The sequence below is a fragment of the Triturus cristatus genome, chromosome 4_2, assembly GCF_964204655.1.
Source record: "Triturus cristatus chromosome 4_2, aTriCri1.1, whole genome shotgun sequence".
NCBI classification, from domain to species: domain Eukaryota; kingdom Metazoa; phylum Chordata; class Amphibia; order Caudata; family Salamandridae; genus Triturus; species Triturus cristatus.
Genome location: NC_140586.1, coordinates 416,429,417 through 416,451,192, shown reverse-complemented (window position 1 = coordinate 416,451,192; position 21,776 = coordinate 416,429,417). Strand labels below are relative to the sequence as shown.

Genomic DNA, 21,776 nt, shown 5'->3' with positions numbered 1-21,776 from the left:
ATTAAGGACCACATTGTCGGGCACTTTGCAAACTTCTATGCTTGATCAATTCATAACAGAATGCACCTGTTTGAAACCCTTACATTCTTCACAAACCAGGATGCCGAAAACTGTTGAGGGTCAACATAAAAGGTTGCCGTGATTTGCATAGTCTCAACACGAAGGGGGCCGGAGAAGATTTTAAGACCTGCAGGGTTAACTACCCCAATTAAAAAATATTGACCACAAAAAAGGAACCCCTGGGGCGGCAAAAAACAGAAAGAGACCTAGTACTGGTGTCCCATTTAAAGGACAGTTTCCCTCACCCACCCAAAGGTGACATGCTTCATCGTAGGGTAACCTCCTTGCACTGTGAAAACCTAGTCACAGTGCGGGCTACAACCCCCTCTCTGACAGGGAGGAGCTCAGGTGTTTTCAGAGATGGTGTACTAATTACCTCAGACGAGCTAAAGTGTTTGGAGGAGAGCTGAGCGCAAGTAAAATTCCCCCCGTTCCAGCTTGGTTAAATAGTCCTGGCCCAGAGACGCACTAATACAGTCTTTTGCGAAACCTGGAGCTAGTTTAGATATCACATTTTCATTTATTTTTGCTCTGCTCAGCTCTTCTCACCACTCTTGAGCTCGTCTGAGGTAATTAGTAAACCTCCTCTGAAAACAGCCCTGAGGTCTTCCCTCTCAGAGAGGGGGTCGTAGCCCACACCGTGACTAGGTTTTCATGGTGCAACAACTTATTTATTTGTAAGTCCATAGTAAAAGGGTATACCCAAATACCTAGGGCTGGTAAAATAGATGCTATTAGTGGGCCTGCAGCACTTATTGTGCCACCCACTTCAGTAGTTCTTTAAACCATTGCACCCTGTTTCTAATTTTGACCTGGCAAAATAAACCCTTTTACAGGCTAGACCTTCATGGTGCCTCCGTGGTCCAGAACCCTTGGTCTGGCATCATTTGGGCCTCTCCTTGAAGAGAAGAAATCCTGAAGTTTTTGGCTGTTTGTGAACACAAATAGGCCCATTTGTGCCAAGATATTGCTGCTTACACCAATTGAGGAAATTACCTAAAGGCTAGAGCGTTTGACCTCGAAGCTGGGGAAATGAGTTCGAGCCTCGGCAGGGATGCCCAACATCTTGTGATTCTGGAAAAATCACTTAATCTCCCTGTGCCTAACAAAATGAATGTGTCCGTCTGTAATGCCACGGGTGCTCATTTAAAGCGCTCTGATCCCTTTAGGTCGAGTCCGTGCTATATAAAACCAAAAAAACAACAAAAAAAACAGGTCCTTCGCGCTACAGCTGCAATGGAAGATCTGAACTTCGCATTACAGCATTGCCGGGCTGCCTTGACTGTCAATGCGATGCTCCAGCAATGGCTGTCCGTGACGCTGACAAGATCTTCATGCTATAGCAATGAAAATCTCTGATAGAGCGCCATGAGATTCTGAAATTTGTAGGGGTGCATCATATTCACCGTTAGTCAGCACCCGCATATTAATCGGTGTATGTTTAGTGGTGCAGTAGAAATGTATTGCTGTAATTGTTTAACATGGAGATGAGTAGAAATGTAATAACGCTTTTGGGAGGATCAACGTTGCAAGCTATCATGAATGTATTCAATGAAACGAATAATCATTAGTTTTGTACAATTCAATGTATTAGGTTAAACGTGTGCCATTTTAAAGTTATATGTGTAGGTTGCTTATTGACATACATGAAAATAATGAACTAATGCTTAGAGTGTGATTTAATAGTGTGTTTGATTTTGTAAAGGCCAAACCGCATATACGTTAGAAGCGAGGGCCTGTTCATTTCTTATGTTAGCTACTGTTGTCGGCTGAAACTGATTCCCTTGGTAAAGGCTTTAGGTTGTAGAGAAATGTAAAATCTTAAGACGTGAAATGTTTCTTCTCTCGTTCCCATGTTTCTGTTGCAGGTGCATGGACATTTAGCTCGTTAGTGAGAATAGGTCTTTGTTTTAGGAGTTAGGATGCTGTGGGAAGCCAACAGGGGAGTGCATTGGAATGTGAAAAAGTTACTTCTGGCGAGAAAGGTGCTGACACCCAAGGTCAAGCTAACAGACGTTGGACGACCGACAGGTTCTGATGGAAAACTACCGAAGGAAGACCCGGCTGAAGAGGTGTGCTGAAGGGCGTGATCTACAATTTTGGAGTTTTGTATTAGGGACAGTGCCCCGTGGGTTGAGCAGATGAGGATTAGGCGGGAAGCTAGAAGGAGCATCTTAGATCGAGCTCTGACTGTGAATGTGCTTCTTAGGAAGTCTTCACTTCCGACACCTTTTTCTTGATTCTCTTGCCTGGGATGGGAATGCTGAGTAGGGATGTCACCCTAGAGTTAGTGTAGGGACAGAATTGTTTTTCTTTGACTAATGATTCCTAAAATTGACATTAGCCTGACGATTATCTTTCTGATGCTTTTAGAATCTGTAATTCTGTTTGTTTTGAGTCGAATGAGAATTTTGCGTAGACTCGCTTTTGTACTAGTGCCTATTTACCTCTTACAGCTTGTATTGAGGTGTCTGTATGTTCAGATGTTTTTGATCGTAATAAGATCTTAAAAATTTTAGATTTGGAGTCAGTGATCCTTTCCAAATGAAGTCTAATTGTGGTAGATATATTTTGATAATTGTGTTCATCCCCTTTACGCTAGAGGGAGCAGAGGGCATTCATGTTAAGGCATACCAGGTGAGCCTTTTCTCAACAAAACTGCAAAAGAATCAGCATAAGATCCATCTAGAGAGACCTTATTGAGTGGGTTCATGACAAATGATTTGAGGCGAGGAGACCAAAAGATAACCCTTCCAAATTCAACAGCTACAAAGTGAAGGAAACAGTTTAGCAGTCTGCAATGAAAAGGGAGACAGTCTCCTTTCAGAACTTTGAAAGTGAACAATACTAGGATATGGCCGCTGCTATTCTCACGAGGCATCCTCATCAATTCCAGTCTATCACAGACAAATTACAAAATTACCATATAAAATATTGATAGACATACACCTTTGGCATATATTTTGAATTGCAGGACAAAATGCACCTATTCACAGAGATAAATAAAGCAGTGCTCCTGCTAGGCATCTCACTCATGGAATGAAACAAATCTTCTTCTTGTACCCCTGGTAAACAAGACAGTGTGACAGCAGGGACCTAACACAACCCCTGGACTAAACCTGGAGCACAGCACCAGAAACCAGAGAGGTGATGGAATAGACGAAAAAGATACAGCAGCAAGATGTGATAGGATGACACTGAAATCAAGCTCTGGCCCAATGCTATATTTCAAGCTTATGTGAGAAGAATTAGTAGCAGGATGAGGGATGAGAAGGAGTCTAGGATGAGAGTCTACCTGCACTAGATGAGTCAAAAGAAGGATTTAACTGTCCAGTGATTTGTAGGGGGGAGGGATTCTCTTGCCTTCCCTCTTGGGTATTTTTTAAACCCGGAGTTCACCAATAACTAGTCTTCATCAACTGTAATTCCATTTATATACTGGTTACTAACCCTGAAGAGGAGTTGAAGTGTTTCACACCAGGCAGCATGATGAACTGGAACACAAGGTTGGTGGTTAGTTCAATTTTATTGGTTATTGTTAGTTAGTGGGATTAGTTGTGTGGCATCGAGCAAACTATTCCATGCATTCATTAATTTCTTTCTGGTAGATTAAATAATAGGAGCAAGGTGTGATCGTTAGTAGGGGGGGATGGCATGCGAGTTCATGCAGGTGATTGTCAGCTACTTGTTCAGCTTCAGATTAGGTATTGCTAGGTTGCAGGGGCATTAATTTCAAAGAAGGAGAGGTTGTTATCTTGGATATGTGTTGTGGGCAATTTTCAGAAATACAATCATAGCGACCTAGGCAAACATGCATGTAACTTTGAGAAGGTTCTGCTCAGAGAGAGGATGAAAGTGAAGGCGAGGGCCATTTGAATAAAAACAAAAATAGAAGGCTAGAGGGCACAATCGTATGTTTAATAAATAAAGGTAATTCATTCTTGCTGGACTTGGAAATATAGAGGATGATTTTGAAACAGTATGTAGTTTGAGAATGCAAAACAGTAGAAAGAAACAGCATGATTTGCAAGTGAATATAGTGATATATTAGGTACTTTTTCTAGGTACTACTATCAGGCAAACAGTCTGTTCACTGCTCGGCTAGCACTAGACCACCACTCTTGCAAAGTCAGCTGATCAGCTCAGGGGTTGGAAGCATAATTTAATGCTTGGACGCATATACTAAGAAATATCAAGAGCTTTAAGCTATGCTCAAAGGAAGCAGTGACCTCATGATCATAGTAATGTGAGTCAATAAATGGGTAAACAGTGCTAACATTGAGAAGGAGATTCAGTAAATGCTGGAGTGGATGTCTGCTGGTGTTTACTCTCAAATGTGACTCAGAGTGGTAATTGTGAAAGCCGAGTTGGATCCATTAAGGTACTCCTGGTTGTGACATGGTACAAGATGTTGGCAAGTACAGCTTCCCAAAACAGGGGAAGTGTAGATCCAGAAACTGAGGTAAGTAGGATGTGACTGGGCTCCCTTTAGAAATTAAGTGAACATTTTGTTGAAATGGGCTTCTGATACTCTTCCTGAAGCACTGCCCATTGGTCAATGGTAGAGTGGAAGGGTTGGGATTGCAGAGTCTCGTTTATGCAAGGAGAAGCGTGTCATTTAGGTGAGACCCAGTCTTTTGTCTTTCCTGATCACAGGCAAAAGCAGAAATCTAACACCTCTTTGTTCGTACTATAGGGAGGGGACTACCTGACTGTAAGGGGCATCACTTCTTAAAGTCTGTGTATGGCGAACATCCAGAAAAGGACATAATCTGGTACAAACAATTACACTGTTTTGTGTAGCATTCAGCTCCCTCAAAGTCTCATTAAGCCTTGATGTAACAATATTTGAAATGCTGAGTTCAAAGATCCCTCATGACATTTCTGAAAAAGGTCAGCACATATTTTCAAGACCTGTGCACACTTGTACAGAATTCCATAAACATGAAAAATACCTTAACATCTTCTTTTGAAGAAATATATTCTTTTCAAACATTCTCATTGACTATTTTAAAGAAATCTTGCTCACTTTTTAGAAGAAATTAAAACACCATTCAAGAGACCGCCAAGAAGGCTACATGTATTTTCAAAGGACTCCAAAGTGCCTTCTCAAATGATATAAAGGAATTTTTTAAGGGTTGTTTATACGCACTTTGCTCAGATCAGTGGCGTAGCATGGAGGGTGGGGGATGGTCCGCCCCGGGCGGTACAAGTTATGGGGGGGCACAGGGTGGCAAATGCAGGAATTGCCAGCACCTCCCCTTGCCCCCGGTCTTCCATGCGCCTGCCGCAGGGCGGCAAAGGCATTGACCGCCACAGGCAGCAAGGGGCCTAGCTGGCCCAGATAAATGTTATGACACCATATATGACTACAATTCTCTATCTGCCTTTGCTAAAAACGTTTGGCTGCTGTTTCATTGTGAATAGGAGAAATTAATGCATTTGTTACAGAGCTTTTCATCTCGTTTCGCACGGAAAATAATTCTGCAGATCTATTTCGGTAATGTATATATAATGCCCAAATTACACAAAGCATAATAGCAAGAAAAGCTGCCACAATACGGAGGAAGCAAATGGAATCATAAAATATCGAGGGAGGATGGAAATTGGCATTAATTGTTCCATTTTAAAACAAACATTGGCAAAGCCAATAGATCTGTCGTTGGCCAAAAGCCTTTTGACAACTCTTATTTTGTTCTCTCTTGTTAGGGAAGCTGCTAGGCCCTCATCAATCAAAGAAATCACTGGCTAAAGGCATAAATATGTTTTTGTCTCAAAAACGCACAAACTACCATAGAAGTCCATGGCACTGAAGGGAACTATTTTGTATATGATTGTGTTCCTTGTAAAAGGGCATCATGCCATAACTTACAGTGAAGTTAGCCAGTGGCTGAAGTGGACTGACACATTGCCTGATGATACATGCTGCAGTTGGTGAAAGAAAAATGTGAATGACAGCAACAGACTAATGGAGGATGCCTGTCTAAACCCCTCATAACTAAACTATGTTATTCACATAATTTTTGTAAAATCAAAATGTCGGCTAACACCAGACCTAAAAAAAGCCAATCAGTCTGGTGTTGGCTGCCAGCCCCTTGCCTTTGTAAGTGCTTTTTGTAATGTTTTTGTAAATCGTTATTATAGACAGAAAGAGTGGCTTGCAAAAACAGACAGATAAATAGAGAGAGATATAGATTTGCAAAGACAGCTATAGATAGATTTGCTAAGAGATAGGGTTAAAAAGACTGATTATAGATAGCTAGAGTTGCTAAGATGGATAGGGCTGCTAAGATAGATAGATAGATAGATAGATAGATAGATAGATAGATAGATAGATAGATAGATAGATAGATAGATAGATGAGCCATAGATAGGTAGACAGATAACTTGCAAGACGGGTAGATCGATAGATAGTCAGGTAGATAGCTAGACAGACAGGTAGGTAGATAGGTAGATAGAAAGACAGACAGATCAGCTAAGTAGATAGATAGGTAGCTTGGTAGACGGACAGACAGATAGGGTTGTAAAGATACATAGCCAGTTATAGATAGATCGGGTTGCTAAAATAGATTTAAATATCGTTGCTTAGATAGGCAGACATGCAGACAAATAGAGCTGTGAAGATCTATAGATAGGTAGACAGATAGAGCTGCGAAGATAGATTTGTAAATGGACAGACAGACGTTAGATAATCAGGTAGGTAGACTGACTCGTACATTGACAGATAGGTAGACAGATCGACAGGTAGATAATAGACATGTACGCAGATAGACAGAAAGACAATTAAGACTTGTGGATAGATAGACAGGTAGATAGGTAGACAAACAGACGGATGAGGTTGCAAAGATAGAAAGACAGATAGATAGATAGATAGATAGATAGATAGATAGATAGATAGATAGATAGATAGATAGATAGATAGATAGATAGATAGATAGATAGATAGATAGATAGATAATTGAAATATGCAACACCGCTTTAATTAGTAATATAATAGTTAGATGTCTATATAAGCTTGACATACAGGAGCACTGAAAGCAAACTAGAAAGCTGTATAAGCATAGAACAAATCAGCTAAGTTAGTTTACAAGATTACTTGTAGTCTTCAATTAAAATACATACCTGCATAACATACAAGAGTGCAGTTATAAATGCACTTCACTGTGTGCATATTAATACAAGCAGTAATTTATAAAGAACATATTCAAATAGACACAATCTGCTATGCTGTGAAACAGCAGCAGTCAGATAAGTAAAGGTCACTGAAAAGGAATTTACAACATCATTAGCAGGAGACAGCAACTGGTAAAACTGGAATGTACCCTGTACTCACATCTGTAAGCATCCTGCCATCACATCAGGCTGTAAGCAAAGGCAACACTCAACAATAAATTGAAAACAAAAACACTGGCACTGAAGGAAACAAACTTGTGGATCACAGTCCGGTTTCCATGCAAACCACAGCACCGAGACCGCCCTCATCGCAGCCACCGACGACATCAGGACCGTGCTTGACAAAGGGGAAACTGCCGCCCTCATCCTCCTCGACCTATCGGCCGCATTCGATACAGTATGCCACCGCACCCTAACAACCCGCCTCCACCACGCCGGGATCCAAGGAAAGGCCCTGAAATGGATCACCTCCTTCCTCTCCGACAGAACCCAGAGAGTCCGTCTCCCGCCCTTCCGCGCCGCGGCCACCAAGATCATCTGCGGCGTACCCCAAGGCTCCTCACTCAGCCCTACCCTCTTCAATGTCTACATGAGCCCCCTCGCAGCCATCGCTCGCAACCACAACCTCAACATCATCTCCTATGCCAACGACACCCAGCTGATCCTCTCCCTCACCAAAGACCCCTCCACAGCCAAAACCAGCCTCCAGGAAGGAATGAAAGACGTCGCGGAATGGATGAAGCTCAGCCGTCTGAAACTCAACTCAGACAAGACGGAGGTCCTCATCCTCGGACCAGCCCCCTCCGCCTGGGACGACTCCTGGTGGCCCCTTGCCCTGGGCACCACCCCCAAGCCCACGGACCACGCACGCAACCTGGGCTTCATCCTTGACTCCTCCCTCACGATGACCAAGCAAGTCAACGCCGTCTCATCCTCATGCTTCAACACCCTTTGGATGCTCCAAAAGATCTTCCGGTGGATCCCCACCGAAACCAGGAAGGCGGTCACCCGGGCCCTCGTTACCAGCCGGCTGGACTACGGGAATGCTCTCTACGCTGGAACCACAGCCAAACTACAGAAAAGACTCCAGCGCATACAGAACGCATATGCACGAATCATCCTGGACATCCCTTGAGACACTCACATCTCCGCCCACCTGAGAGACCTGCACTGGCTCCCTGTCAGCAAGAGGATCACGTTCAGGCTCCTCACCCACGCACACAAAGCGCTCCACGACATGGGCCCCGAATACCTCAACAACCGTCTCACATTCTACTCACCAGCCCGCCAACTTCGCTCCGCCAGCCTCGCCCTCGCCACCATCCCACAGATTCGCAGAACCTCCACCAGAGGAAGATCCTTCTCCTACCTGGCTGCCAAGATGTGGAACTCCCTCCCCACCCACCTACGACTGACCCAGGACCACCTCTCCTTCAGGAAGCACCTCAAGACCTGGATTTTCGAGCAGTATCAGCCCCCCTCCCCCCCCCAGCGCCTTGAGATCCACTCGGGTGAGTAGCGCGCTCTACAAATATTCTTGATTGATTGATTGACTTGTTGTGAAAGAGCAAAATGCAGTCACTCAAAGTGCAGTTTGCCAGTGGCTGAAGTAGGCTTACCCACTGTCCTATGTTGTACTACAGTGAAAGGAAGCAAAATGTGAATTGCACAACAACAGACCAATGGATTAGGAGAGGTGGCTGGAAGCCCCTTTAAGTAAGTATATCATACATATAATGTTTTGTAAAATCAAAAGGTCTTGGTTAACACCAGATCTAAAAATAGAACTTTGAGGCAATATTTGATAATTATGTACGGAAAATGGTACAGAGTTTACACTAAAATAATGACTTCTTATTTGTGGTCACATGTCAGTTCCCTGGAGCACATGCACAACATGAGTTGTGATCTGAGAAGACCGGGGCTTTTGTAGTGCAGGCCCGTAAAAGTCGTAGGTCTGAGAAGGTGCAGGGCCTGAAAGCAGCATGCTTCACAAGTAGGTCGATACCTTTTTCATTGGTTCTCCAGCTTTCATCCTGGTGATCACCTGACCCAACTTCCAAAAGTTTGTAAAATAGATATGTTTAAAAACCTCCCTCTTAGTGACTCATTCCCTTTTAGACTATCTGGAGATAGGTTTCCTTAGCAAAACAAATCACAACTCTAGGGTGGGTATAAACTAATATAAACAGTGCTTCATTGGGTATACCATCCAACTATGGAAACCATGCTTGAGCATCATGTCCAGTTCTGATGGTTACATTTGGCACCTTTCAGGCCCTCTGTGGGGAGGAACATGAGGCGTTAGGTTTAGTGACACAATGGGCTTCCGAAGACATCCTTTAGGGCATCCCCTTTGCCAGGGACATGCAGGAACCACTCTATTTGTCAATGATGTCCTGTTAACACTCACAAAGCCGAGTGCATTCATCTCCTGGTTCCAGATCCAACTATCACACTTTGAGAGAACTGCAGTCTTCAAGATAAATCCACAGATGTCATAAAAAATCTGCCTTTGACTGGTATCCCTGCCTAGATAGACTGCCTAAATTGTATCCACAAACAAACAACTTTGGAGGAGTTGCAGTCCACTAGGTATCTGGTGGGACTGTCTTCCATTAAACTTTTTGGGATTTAAATGATGGCAGTAAGGAAGACAATTCTGGGTTGTCCCATGCCCTAGGACATCTCCTTTGTGGTATTGGACCATCTCAGTCCCCTTTTGGAAGGCTGAGCCCCTCAACATGTAGAGCTGCTTAGGAGCAGCCACGCTCAGCTTAGCATATCAAAGGAAGAAAAGAGACCCTCTGTCCATTGTGCATTCCATTATTAGATATTCCTCATTAAAGAATTTAAAAAGCATGAAATAATTGTATGCATAGTGACAGAACATGCAGAAACATATTGCTTTAATGCCTATTTTGGACCTAGTCCTTTGTGTAGGGTCACCCCAGATGTATGCCTTCCTCTGCCCTTTTATGCTGATTCTGTTTTGTTGGCTTCAGGACTCTGTGCACATAACCCCTGTTAACCACAGCTAAAATGCTTCTACTATCTTCTTAAAATATGGGAAAGTTGGTCTACACCTAATTGGCACAATTAAGTTACTGTACATCCCTAGTAAATTGTACTACATGCACCTAGGGCCTGTAAGTTGAATGCTACATGTGATCAGCAGCACTCATTGTGTGACCCACTAAAGTAGCCTTTTAAACCATGTGTTAGGCTTGTCACTGCACCTGCAGTACCATTTTAAAATGACATTTCGACCCAGCAAAATAAACCTTTAGACAGGTCCAAACCTTCCTTTTTAACACTTATACGTCAACGCTAAGCAGGCCCTTAAAGCTTCTCAGGCATGGTATTGAAAAGATAGGCAATAAGGGTCTAAGGTTTGCATATCCTGGTGTTGAAAAACTTCTAAAGTTGTTTTTCACTGTTCTAAGGCTATCTCTCCAATGGACTTTCACCGAGTTATCTTATTACGTTTGATAAAGTGTTAACTTCAGATTAGGAGTAGATAGGAAACTACTCCCTGGACTATTTTGAATTGTAATTTAAAATCCTCTTTAATGGTAAAGTTGGATTTTTAGTCACAATTCTAGAATGCCAATTTCAGAAAGTTGACATATTTGTGCTCAAATCAACAGTGCCTTTCTGCTAGGAAATAAGGTAACATGACTGTGGGACATTCCTCTCAGACATGGGGACAAAGAGGCTTATGTGTGGACAGGATGGGCCATCCTGGAAGGATAGCTGGGGGATGAGTTGTACCCAGCCCTGGTTACATGTCAAATGGTCATGCTTGTTGCACACACCAGGTCCTTGCTTTTGTCTCTCCCCAGACAGTTAGGAGCCAAAACAAGGAAGGACAGGGGGACTTGTCATAGCAAGTTTGGGTGTGGGCTATTGGTTGCCTCTCACCACAAAAGGTGGCACTCTCAGACCCCAAATCAGAAAAGTCCTGCACCTGTTGAAGATTTAGAATATGGACTGTCCTTCTGCTAGAGAGATTGTCCTGCTGTTTGAAGGATTGCATCGATGTCTGAAGGAAGATTGGACCTGCTTGCTTTGATCCCAGGCTAGCCATAGGGACTCCAAGAGTCAGTTTCTGACCTCTTGTGTGAGCTACAGGTACACTAGAAGCTCCTATAGGCCTTCCAGCAACTGCCTAGCTGACCAGCATCAACTGGACCTGTCTGGATCTGCCTGAGACATGCTGCTGGCCTCTGCTGTTTGGAGTCCTGATCCGCCAATAGGTGCCCACCGGGTCCTGGACCCTTGGCTGGCAACAGAGTGTACTCCTCCCTGCCCTACAGATGGTTTCACCGACACCGATGCAGAGCGACTGATGCAACCCAATGCAGGACCGCACATCCCAGCACCTCACAGCTCCTGATAGGCAGCTTCACCAGAACCAATGTAGCACGGCACAAACTGACGCAGGACTCCGTATACCAGGACCACACATTGTAGCCCCCACAGCCCTAGGATCTTGCAGCGCAGCACCAAGGACAACAAGGTACCACGCCCAGCGGGCTGAACTCGGTCTGGACCTGACCCGTGCTCCACCACAAGCAGCCTTAATGTATGGTTTTGTCCTGGTCCAGAATGAACCAGATAACCACAGTTAGTTCTTTGTGCTTTTTGGAGCTATTTGCAACTGAAACTTAAAAAATTCATACCTTTGGCTTCACTGATTGGATTTAATTGGTTTTGGTGTCACTTTATTTATTTAAATTACCCTTTTGTTCTACATTTTATTGGTATTTTTCTTGAGTTAAATTGTTGCTTCAATACTGGTTGTGTGCTGCCTAAATACTTTACACATAGCCCTCAAAGTTATGCCAGATTGCTTTTGTGCCAAGCTACCAGATGGTTAAGCACAAGTTAATTTAGTGACTTTTGTGGTTCAACCTGACAAGGATTGTGGTTTTTGCCAGAGTGAGGCTTCCACCCCTCTCCACCAATATACCAATTCCTTACAGCTTATAATAAGAGGGGCATTACAATTTGTTCCATGTTTATTTACAAATGTGATGCAGTGGTTTTTATATCCTATACAATTCACAGAAGTAGCTATCAGCATAAAACTAACATTTAGTCCTGTGCAGTACCACTATATGCGTACCTTAACAGTGGTATTTAACGCTCATTATTTTTTATTGTAATGGTATTTAGATACAGCTTACCACCCCTGACAAGACATAGACATGCTTTACACAGGACAAGACACTGCTCTGGAAGGATGGTGGTTAATCCTGTGGCTATTGTGTACTGTTTGTTAATAAGATTTTTCTTGTGCTCTCAACAAAACAATTTGCTCCATTTTCTTTGTGGTAGATTAAATTGATAAGATTGCATGTTACATTTGATCAATCATGGGACTGTTTGACTTCATGTAAATGCTTGGAGGGATTAACTGGTAGGCTAGAGAAGATTAGGTATTGTTAGATTGCAGGGGTATGGTTTCAAATACCTATGAAGAAATTAATCAGATGTTTTAAGTCAGGGTCAAATTTGAGTGCAGGGTTTTAGGAAGATAGAGGAAGTGTTTTGGGATAGGATGAAACCACAGGATGAAGAACTGTAGAAAGAAGCAGCATTATTTGCATGTGACATAGTGCTATATGAGGTACTTTTAAGAGACACTAGAAATTGGTGAACGATCTATTCGCTCTTAGGCTACCTATAGAACATTAGCATTAAGTACCAGAATAGCATGTGTCAGGGAGAGAGAATGTCCTCTGCTTTACAGTTCAGAGGGAGTGCACTCACATGTCAGGCTTTGCTTTAATTTGAAACCCAGAACCTGGCACTGACATCTCGAAATCTTGTGTTAATTTCAAGTGCATGTACCGAGAGCTTGTACCAGCTTCCTTGCTGCCTTGAACAGGTCTCCGTTGCTGCGGCTGCCTTCTGTGCCACATTAGCTTTCATTCCTGTATTAGCCTGCTTCTTTATTCCACAAAGGTTTTTTATTCCCTGTATTGACTGTTCCATTATGGCACAATAGCTTTATTACTGTATTAGCCTGTCTATTTGTGAAAGATAGAATTTAATTTCCTGTATTAGTTTAGCTGCATTTCTGTGTTGCTGATCCGTCTGGAAGGCGGCCCACCGCGACACCCGTTCCTGCCGTTTTTGCTAATCCCACCTCCCACCACCCAGCATCCCTCCCTCTCCCAGGACAGCTCCATTGCATGCTACTCGATGCACACCATAGAAATGTGGGACACCATCAACACCCTCACCCGCAACATGATCTTCATCACCAAGACGTGACTAAATCCTTCTTCAAACCCCAACATCAGAATCGCAAGGCCTCATGGCTATAAGATGATACACAGAGACCGCACCAACAAGCATAGAGGAGGCATCACCATCATCCAGAGGGAAACCCTCCAATGCACCAGTACTGAAGACGACACCACACCAATCATGGAACACCACAACTTCCAAATTCAAACCGACGGAAAGACAACCATCAGAGGTACCCTTGCCCTACAGACCCCCAGGTCCCTGTCCCGGCTTCTGCAACTCCATCCCTGAATTAATATTAATCTCCCCCTAGCAATTGACCCCAAGCCCTACATCTTCCTCTGCGACCTCAACTTCCACCTCGACAACCCGAACAACACAACCTCCGCTAACCTCGTGGAAGGGATGATCAATATCAGCCTCACGCAGCTGGTCACTTGTCCTACACACAGAGCTGGGCACACACTATCTTCCCAGCCGGCGACAGAGTGAAGTTCAGCCATGTCACTGAGCTAACATCGACCGACCACAGCATCATTCACTTCACATCGCAAGCTCCCCGGTCTCCACCACCAAGCCCCCATCTCCTCGCACAACAGATGGAACAAAATCACTGAAACACCATGGACTACCACCCTCAACTTCTCCAGGCCCCACACCACCAGCAACCTGGACCTGCCCATCCAGAATTTCTCCAACTGGATTTCCAACTGCGCCGGCACAGTCACCCCATGAAACCGTCTAGCACCAGCAGATCCAGCAAGCACCCCAGCTGGTTCAACCCAGAATTCTGGTCCATTAAACGTGAATACAAGTGACTGGAAAGATGATGGTGCTCCAACAGGAATCCTACAGACCTCACCATCTTCAAATCAGCCCTCAGCAAATACCACCAATGCCTCAAAGAATCCACGACTGACGCCCATCCAAACCGTGCTGAAGCAGGCACCAATCACACTAAAGAACTGTTCAGCATCATCAGAGAGTTCTCCTGTCCTTCAGCCACCGAGAGCATGATCAGTCCCTCCCAAGCTCTCTGAGCCAACCTGGCGGACTAATTCTACAACAAGATATCAGACATCTACTGCAACTTTGACCCACATCCCACTGACTTTGGCCACCTCCTGACACCAACTGACGTCCCCACCACCACCTGTTCACCACATGGAAGCAGCTCATTACGCCAAACACTACAGCCATCATGACCTCAATTTACTCCCAAGCACCCACTGAACCCTGCTCCCACTACGTCTTCAACCTGGGATAGAAATGAATAGGCAGTACACTCACTGACATCCTCAACGCATCCAACAATACGTCCACCATCCCTGACCATGGAAACACACAGAGGTTAAATCCCTCCTTAAGAAACTCTCCACCATTCTCAGCAAACTCAAGAAATACTGCCCCATCTCACTGCTCCCTATCCTTGCCAAGGTCCTAGAGTATGCCATCAACCCCCAGATTACCAAATACCTGGAACCAACCACAACACCAAGACCGCCCTGATCGTTGCAACCGACGACATCAGAACTCTTCTCAACCCAGGAGAGACAGCAGCCCTGTTCCTCTTTGACCTCTCAGTGGCATTGGATGCCTTCTCCCACCATACCCTCATCAGAAGACTCCACCACATGAGTGTCCAGGGAGACGCCCTAAAGTGGATTGCCTCCTACCTCACAGGACGCACCCAGAGAATCAGTCTAACACCCTTTACCTTCGAGCCTAAAAGCATCATCCACTGAATCCCCCAAGGCTCCTCCCTCAGCCCCACCTTGTTAAACACCTACATAATTCCACTGGCCAACATTGTCTTCTATGCAGATGACACTCAACTCATCCTCTCTCGCAGATCCAACTCCCGGAACGCCATGACAAATGTCTCCAACTAAATGAGGTCCAATTTCCTGAAGCTGAACACAGACAAGACAGAAGTGCTTATCCTCTATATATCAACTAAAGGCCTGCAAAACCTCAGCGCCTGGATATCCCCAGGAGTGATTAGCTGCCCTTTATAAGTACTGTTTGATTGACTGATTGATTGATGAGTATGGAGAGTAAGCATGTGACATGTATTGCTGTACAACTCTATGTCTGTGAGTGTCAGTACTAAAGCCAATGGGATCCATTTTGGATGCCCTTGGTTTGGCAACCCACAACATGCAGGGTGAGGATAGTTCTCAGACTGTGGAAGTGTATTGTATGCATTCCTGAGCTGGAGGGTGGAGATCTAAAGAATGAAGTGAAGAGGATGGAGTCAGGGGTATCTTCAGAAATGTCATGAAGACTTTGTTAGCAAGGGTTGCTAATTAGCTTTGCCATGATGTACCTGGGAATGGTGAGTGTAGACACTGCAGTTTTTGTTGTTCAAAGTGAGAGGGTTTGTGGGTCAAGCCTTCACTTTTGTCAGTCACTGATTGCTGCTACAGGATGGCTGATGACAGCCAGGTGCTGAGATCTCGCAGTTTATTCTGCCATTGCTGTAGGTACTGTTGCTTGGAACCAGTTTCAGTGCTACCTGCTGTGAAATGCATCACTTTACACAAAGGTTGTGCCAACAGAGCTGTCTGGGAAGGACATTTATAAGATAAACAATCCAAAGTAACAAAGCAGAGGTTTGAACAAAACTTTAAGTAAATGTTACACAGTATAAAGGACCAGCCAAAGTCATAACATATATGCAGCAACAAATATCATGAAGATATTGTAAACTGCTGAGATGTTAACTGGGTAAAAATAAAGTCTGGGTTCTATTGTATGTTTGTTATGTTATTAAATTGTTTCCCATGGTATACAGAGAATGTAAGAGAAACAACTCCATTCAGATTTAGCTGAAATGTCTAAGGAACCCATGTAGTGCTTAGATGTCTCACTAGATAAAAAGAAGAAGTGCCCGAAAGCCAAATACACAGATGATTTTTCCACTTGCCACACACAGTTTACAATACTGTGCTATGACTGTTACTGCCATGTTTTACAATTAGACCTAAGGCTTCATTAGCTAAGTACACATTTTAAATACAATTCCTGTGTGTTTTTTAAAATAAGTTGTAAATGTACTTCAAACATGTACAAACCACAGTTTAAGGTGAATATTTAACAGCAAAGAAAATACTGTCAGTTACATCAAACAACACCATTGGTTTCTGCATACTAATATTTAGTAATTCTAATGTTCCCCACTATAAGTTTTATTTTTGGGAACTATGTGTTGAACTCCATCTAACTAGTATTCAGCAGCGTGAAATTTACACTTAGAGGTTTAGTATAAACCATCTTCTTGGAGATTATTTGGGAAAGCCAGGAATGCAATTTTAATTTGTTTTGTATATATAGGTGTGTGTGTGTGAATGTGTGTGTGTGTGTGTGTGCGTGTGTGTGTGTGTGTGTGTGTATAATTCAGGGCTAAGGCTATAGAGGTTCAGACATTAATTTGTTCCACATTATTCACATACTTGTATGGTATTTGTTATTTATTGTTATGTATGGATAAATCACATATCAATTAAGCAAACCTCTTAAGGTGATGCCCTGTTTACCCCACATTAAGAAAATAGTGGGTACACAGAAATACACATACAATTTGAATTACACATGCATGAAGTTCTATCTCATCAAGTAGCAGCAAGAATGTTTAGGGAGAATTTTGTTTGTGGTCTAACTTACACTGGTAATTCAGAGTCACAGAACCCCAATAAGTCAGACCACAGTACCCATATGGGGAAGAGGATGTCCCTTTACCAGTCCTATACAGACAGACACATATACACAGAAACACAGACACACACACTCACTTATGCATGCAAGTCATGAAGAGAAGAAATACTAACAACTATCATATCTCTCACGAGAAACAATGTTCTTTACTGAAAGGTATATTACAGAACACAAGACAACACATACCACCCTTCTTGCACAGGACAATGTCCACAGATAAATTACACATCACAAATTCTTTCCAGATTAATTTCTTTCCATAAAGAAGTAGGAAAACTTGTTCTCAGACATCTAATTTCCACACTGCTCACCATATCATTGCACAAGGAACATTGGCACATGCATTAATCGCAGATTGCACCCTGGACCTCCTTACTCCTCTGGTCATCCCATGACCACAAGGAAATCACTGTCATGCTTCCTTTGCCACTGTAGGCATCTCATGTCCACAGTTGTCATTTCTTCTCACAAATTTTGAACAGAAGCCCCATCAGGCACCCATTTCTGCAATGGCGATCCTTCAACTACTTTGGAAACCATATATTTCTCCGAATCTTAACAACTTTTCCTTTTTTATTTTTTTCAAACAAATCTGTTTATTAGTTTTTTTCACAACATTCAAACGTAACTCTCTTTCAATAAGGTCCTTAAATATAATGGCATCCAGGAATCTGAATCTATGGTAGTCACCACAGTGACATTCGTAAGTCCATGTCAACCTCCCCAATACAAAACCACTGGCCACAAAACCAAGAGCCTCTCCCATTGGGTCCATCCCCAGTCCTATCTTCTGCCCAGTTGCAACATCCAAGCTCCCTCAGTGTGTACCATCCTCCGCACTCCTCCAGGGGCACGAGATATAATCGTATCTTAACACTTTTTCTTGTGGAAAACAATTCTTGCAAGATGTAATGCCCAAAGTTTCACAGGTTTTACTTGTGCAACAATAGGGCAATCCTTTAAGGGAACTCAATGGCTTTCCCCATCAGGGATTATGGTCTTTTCATATGCTCACTTTGATTAATGCTTCACAATTTATTTTCCAGCCCAGTAAGATCAACTGATTTGTTTCAGCAATAGGTATATTAAAGGTGATCCAAATAGCAGTTTCAAACATTTATAAAAGTTTTTATTTATGTATATTTACCTTTAACAAAATAACAGGGTTAAATAATATCCTAAAATAAATACTATGGCCAAAATGTACTTCGTCTACCAGTCTTAACTTTGCACACCATGTAGGCCAAAGGGTCCATAAAACTGATAACATCCTTTAAAGACAATAAACATTAAAAAAAAATGGTTTAAATCTCTTTTATTGAATTTTTTATACAAAACAAGAAAATTGAACACAGCAGACACCAGACAGTAAGCATTATAAGATAGTACATAACGAGCAGGTTACAGCTTGTGCATCGATGGTGCAGAAGAGGCAGGTTACAAAGGTAAGCATACAGGGCCAGATAGCGAGATGTATTACAAGAGAACAGGCGTATAGATCAATACACTAAGTGGACTGAAAGTGGTTAGAGGGCGCCATAATAGTAGTGAGGGTCAGGCACTATGTGTCATATAGATGCCTGCGGCTGGACTAGCCGGGTGTCATCTTTTCAGAGCAAAGGGAACCCGTATCACAAGGTGGATGGAGTGGGAACAAGTATATCACTCAAGGAGCTCCAAAGAGGCAAGTGTGTTAGGCGTGTCAAGGTATCTTGTGAGGCGCCACTTATTGACCTCGTTGTAGTCCCTCAGATTGCATGCAGATCTGGGAGCCTGGGAGTATTACAGCTCCTCGCTAGGGATTCGCCTAGGGGTAGTACATGTCAATGATACCTGCCCCGTCTAAAGCCATCGGCGCATATCGACATCCGTGGCGCCTGCAATTAGTGGTCATGGAAGACCTCGGGTCTGCTGGAAGCAAGGAAAAGAAAGTGGAAAGTTAAAATAGTAAGGAGAGTAACCCTCCACCGGTCAGAGGCCAGGTGGGGGAAGGATAAGAAAAAAGAGCAAAGTGAGAAGAAGGGGAGAGAGTGTGTTATGGTGGCTCCTTGGACCAGAGGGGGGCTCGGGTAGGGGGGAGATGGGCGCTAGGGGTCCATGGCTGTGTCTTAATGAGTGCCAATAAGGATGCAGATACCCTCCCTCCTCAGCCTGTTTCGTCCTCATAGTTTTCCCCCTGTGGGAGTAGGGGGTCAGCGAAGAGTTGAAGGGCTCTCAAGCGGGGAGGGACAGAAAGAGCGTGTTCCAACCGAGAGAGATGTGAGATCAAGGGTCACCAAGTGCGCTCAAATTTAGCATCAGTGTGCACCAATCTCTGGGAGAGAAGTTTCATCGCCGTGAGATGCCAAAGTCGCGTAAGCCAGACCTAGGGCGAGGGAGTGCAAGCTTTCTTCCAGTGAAGCGCAATGACCTGTTTAGCAGCAGTGAGCATATGAAAAATCAAACGTCAGTCTGTGTGTGTCATTGCTTTAAGAGACGTTGGACGGAGTCCCAGAATGATTATCCCCGGGTCGCTTGGTATAGGGAACCCCACCACCTCCTTAATGTGCCCAGTACCTCGTTCCAAAAACTAGTGATGGGTGGGCATGTCCACCAGATGTGTAGGAAGAAGCCCTGGGCCGCCTGACATCGCCAGCAAAGAGGGGCGAAGCCAGGGAACATCCTCTGGAGTCTAATGGGAGTGTAATACCTGCGAGTCATAATTTTGTTAGCGGACTGCTGCGATATGCTTTTAAAAATGCGTGCGATATCTCGCCATAGCTGATCCCATTGGTCAGGGAGAATATCACCCTTGATATCTAGCTGCCACTGGTGTTGATAGGTGTGTGGGGGCACTGTGTGTGAGTGCTGAAGTACTTTGTAAGTCCAGGAAATCAGTCCACGGGACCCATTAAAGGATCGGACCAGGGACTCGAACGGTGTAATCTGGCGTGTGGCACCCTCCAGGTAGGAGGGGGCACGAAGCCAATGACGAATTTGGAAGTACTCCTGGCACGTGGTTTTAGGGAGATTAAAGTCTTTCCTGCACTGGTCGAACGATTTAAAACTTCGTCTCTCAAACAGTTGTCCTATGATACAACACTCACCGGTGGCCCATGACTGAAAGGATGCTGGGTGCTGTGCCGGTGGAAATTCCGAGTTAAGTGCTAACGGTGTATTAGGAGAAGGGAATGAGGTAAGTCCGCGGTGTACCGCAACGCTATCCCAAACTCCCAAACCGTCTTTGTTGGAGTGGCAATATAGGCACTACGATGTCTAGTGCCTTGTTGAAGCCAGGCTAAGTCTCACAACGGGCGGCAAGCCACGGCCCTATCCATATGAAACCAGTTTTTTTCGCTTTCGCAAACCACCCATTCCGATATGTAGCGTAGGTGCCACGCCCAGTAATAGACAAGGAAGTCTGGGCAAGCCAATCCTCCCCGGTCTAGCGGCAGCATTAAGACCCAGGTGGAGAAGCACGGTCTACCCCCTCCCCAAATGAAGGCGATTACCATAAAACGTTTTTTAAACATAGAGCAATTAGAATAAGAACTGTTGTTATCCATTTCACTACCACAGTCCTTTTCTGTTTTGACTCTTTAGTCATCTGGCCAGTGTTTAATTTGCAAAAGAATAATGGTGGGGCCCAAAGTTTTGTTCAGAAGCCTGCGACTGGTGCTACTGAAGGTTGTTGTGATGATACCAAGGTTGCGTAGTCGTGTTTCCACCTCATACCTCTTTACTCCACTATGAGACATTCCCTGCTCCTTTATATGACTTCTCTTGATTCTTTTTCATCTCTGCTTTTTCCCTTTGTCACTGTTTTTCCGTCTTTCCCTTCCCCTTTCTTGTCTATTTTTGTGTTTTTCTCTATCTCTTGCTCTGGATGAAAATATATGGAGGAAAAGTACCAGCTCCCAGAAATTAGAGCTGGTGGCCCCCACCTGCAATCACTGGCTCAAATTAAGCATGGCTAAATGAAATGCATCAGAAATGTAGAAAAAAAACAACTCATGGGATAAATTACACTAAGAAATATGCAAAAAGAAAGACACGTACCCCTTTGGTTGGCTCTTCTGAGGAATCTGAAAAATAAATATATTATCGGTATTTAGAAACCATAATATAATTTGTTCCTGTAGCAAAACAGGTGTTTCAAGTACTTAATGCTCACCTTTAGTTTGCACACGGGCATTAATTTCAAGAACAATAAATATCAGAGCTTCCCATCCCAGAAATCCTCCCATGACTTTGTCCATCCATTTTGTTGAAGATGTATCCATGATCTGCAGTCCTAGAAATATAGCAGCCACTGAAGAAAGAACATACACAGAAATGAAGTCATGGAAATGAAGTCATGTCACTGACAAGATGATGCACATATTAGTTTTCTACTTAAAAAACAGTTTTAGGCTATTGGTATAATGTCTTGGTTACAAAAGGATGTTTGTACAACTCAACAGAGCACATACTGCAATTTGAATATGAACAGGCATTTGAAAAATTAATAGGGATGTCCATCACACTTCAGCACCAACAAAAGCAATAGAAAATGACACTGGCAGTGAAAAACAATTTAAAAAAAG

The 21,776-nt window shown here is 43.6% G+C and overlaps 1 protein-coding gene across 2 annotated transcripts in view; it reads right to left on the bottom strand.

Moving 5' to 3' along the window:
- Positions 1 to 21,776, bottom strand: part of LOC146834490 (ferric reductase 1-like) — a 439,656-nt gene that overhangs the window by 4,914 nt on the left and 412,966 nt on the right. For both annotated transcript variants that reach the window (XR_014960631.1, XM_085601878.1), the window contains 2 exons: positions 21,365 to 21,502; positions 21,250 to 21,275 (listed from right to left, as the gene is read on the bottom strand). Coding sequence is in view for 1 of the 2 variants with exons in the window: in XM_085601878.1 (XP_085458004.1) it covers positions 21,250 to 21,275; positions 21,365 to 21,502 (164 nt within the window). In the remaining variant the exon portion in view is untranslated. The remainder of the gene's footprint in view (positions 1 to 21,249; positions 21,276 to 21,364; positions 21,503 to 21,776) is intronic.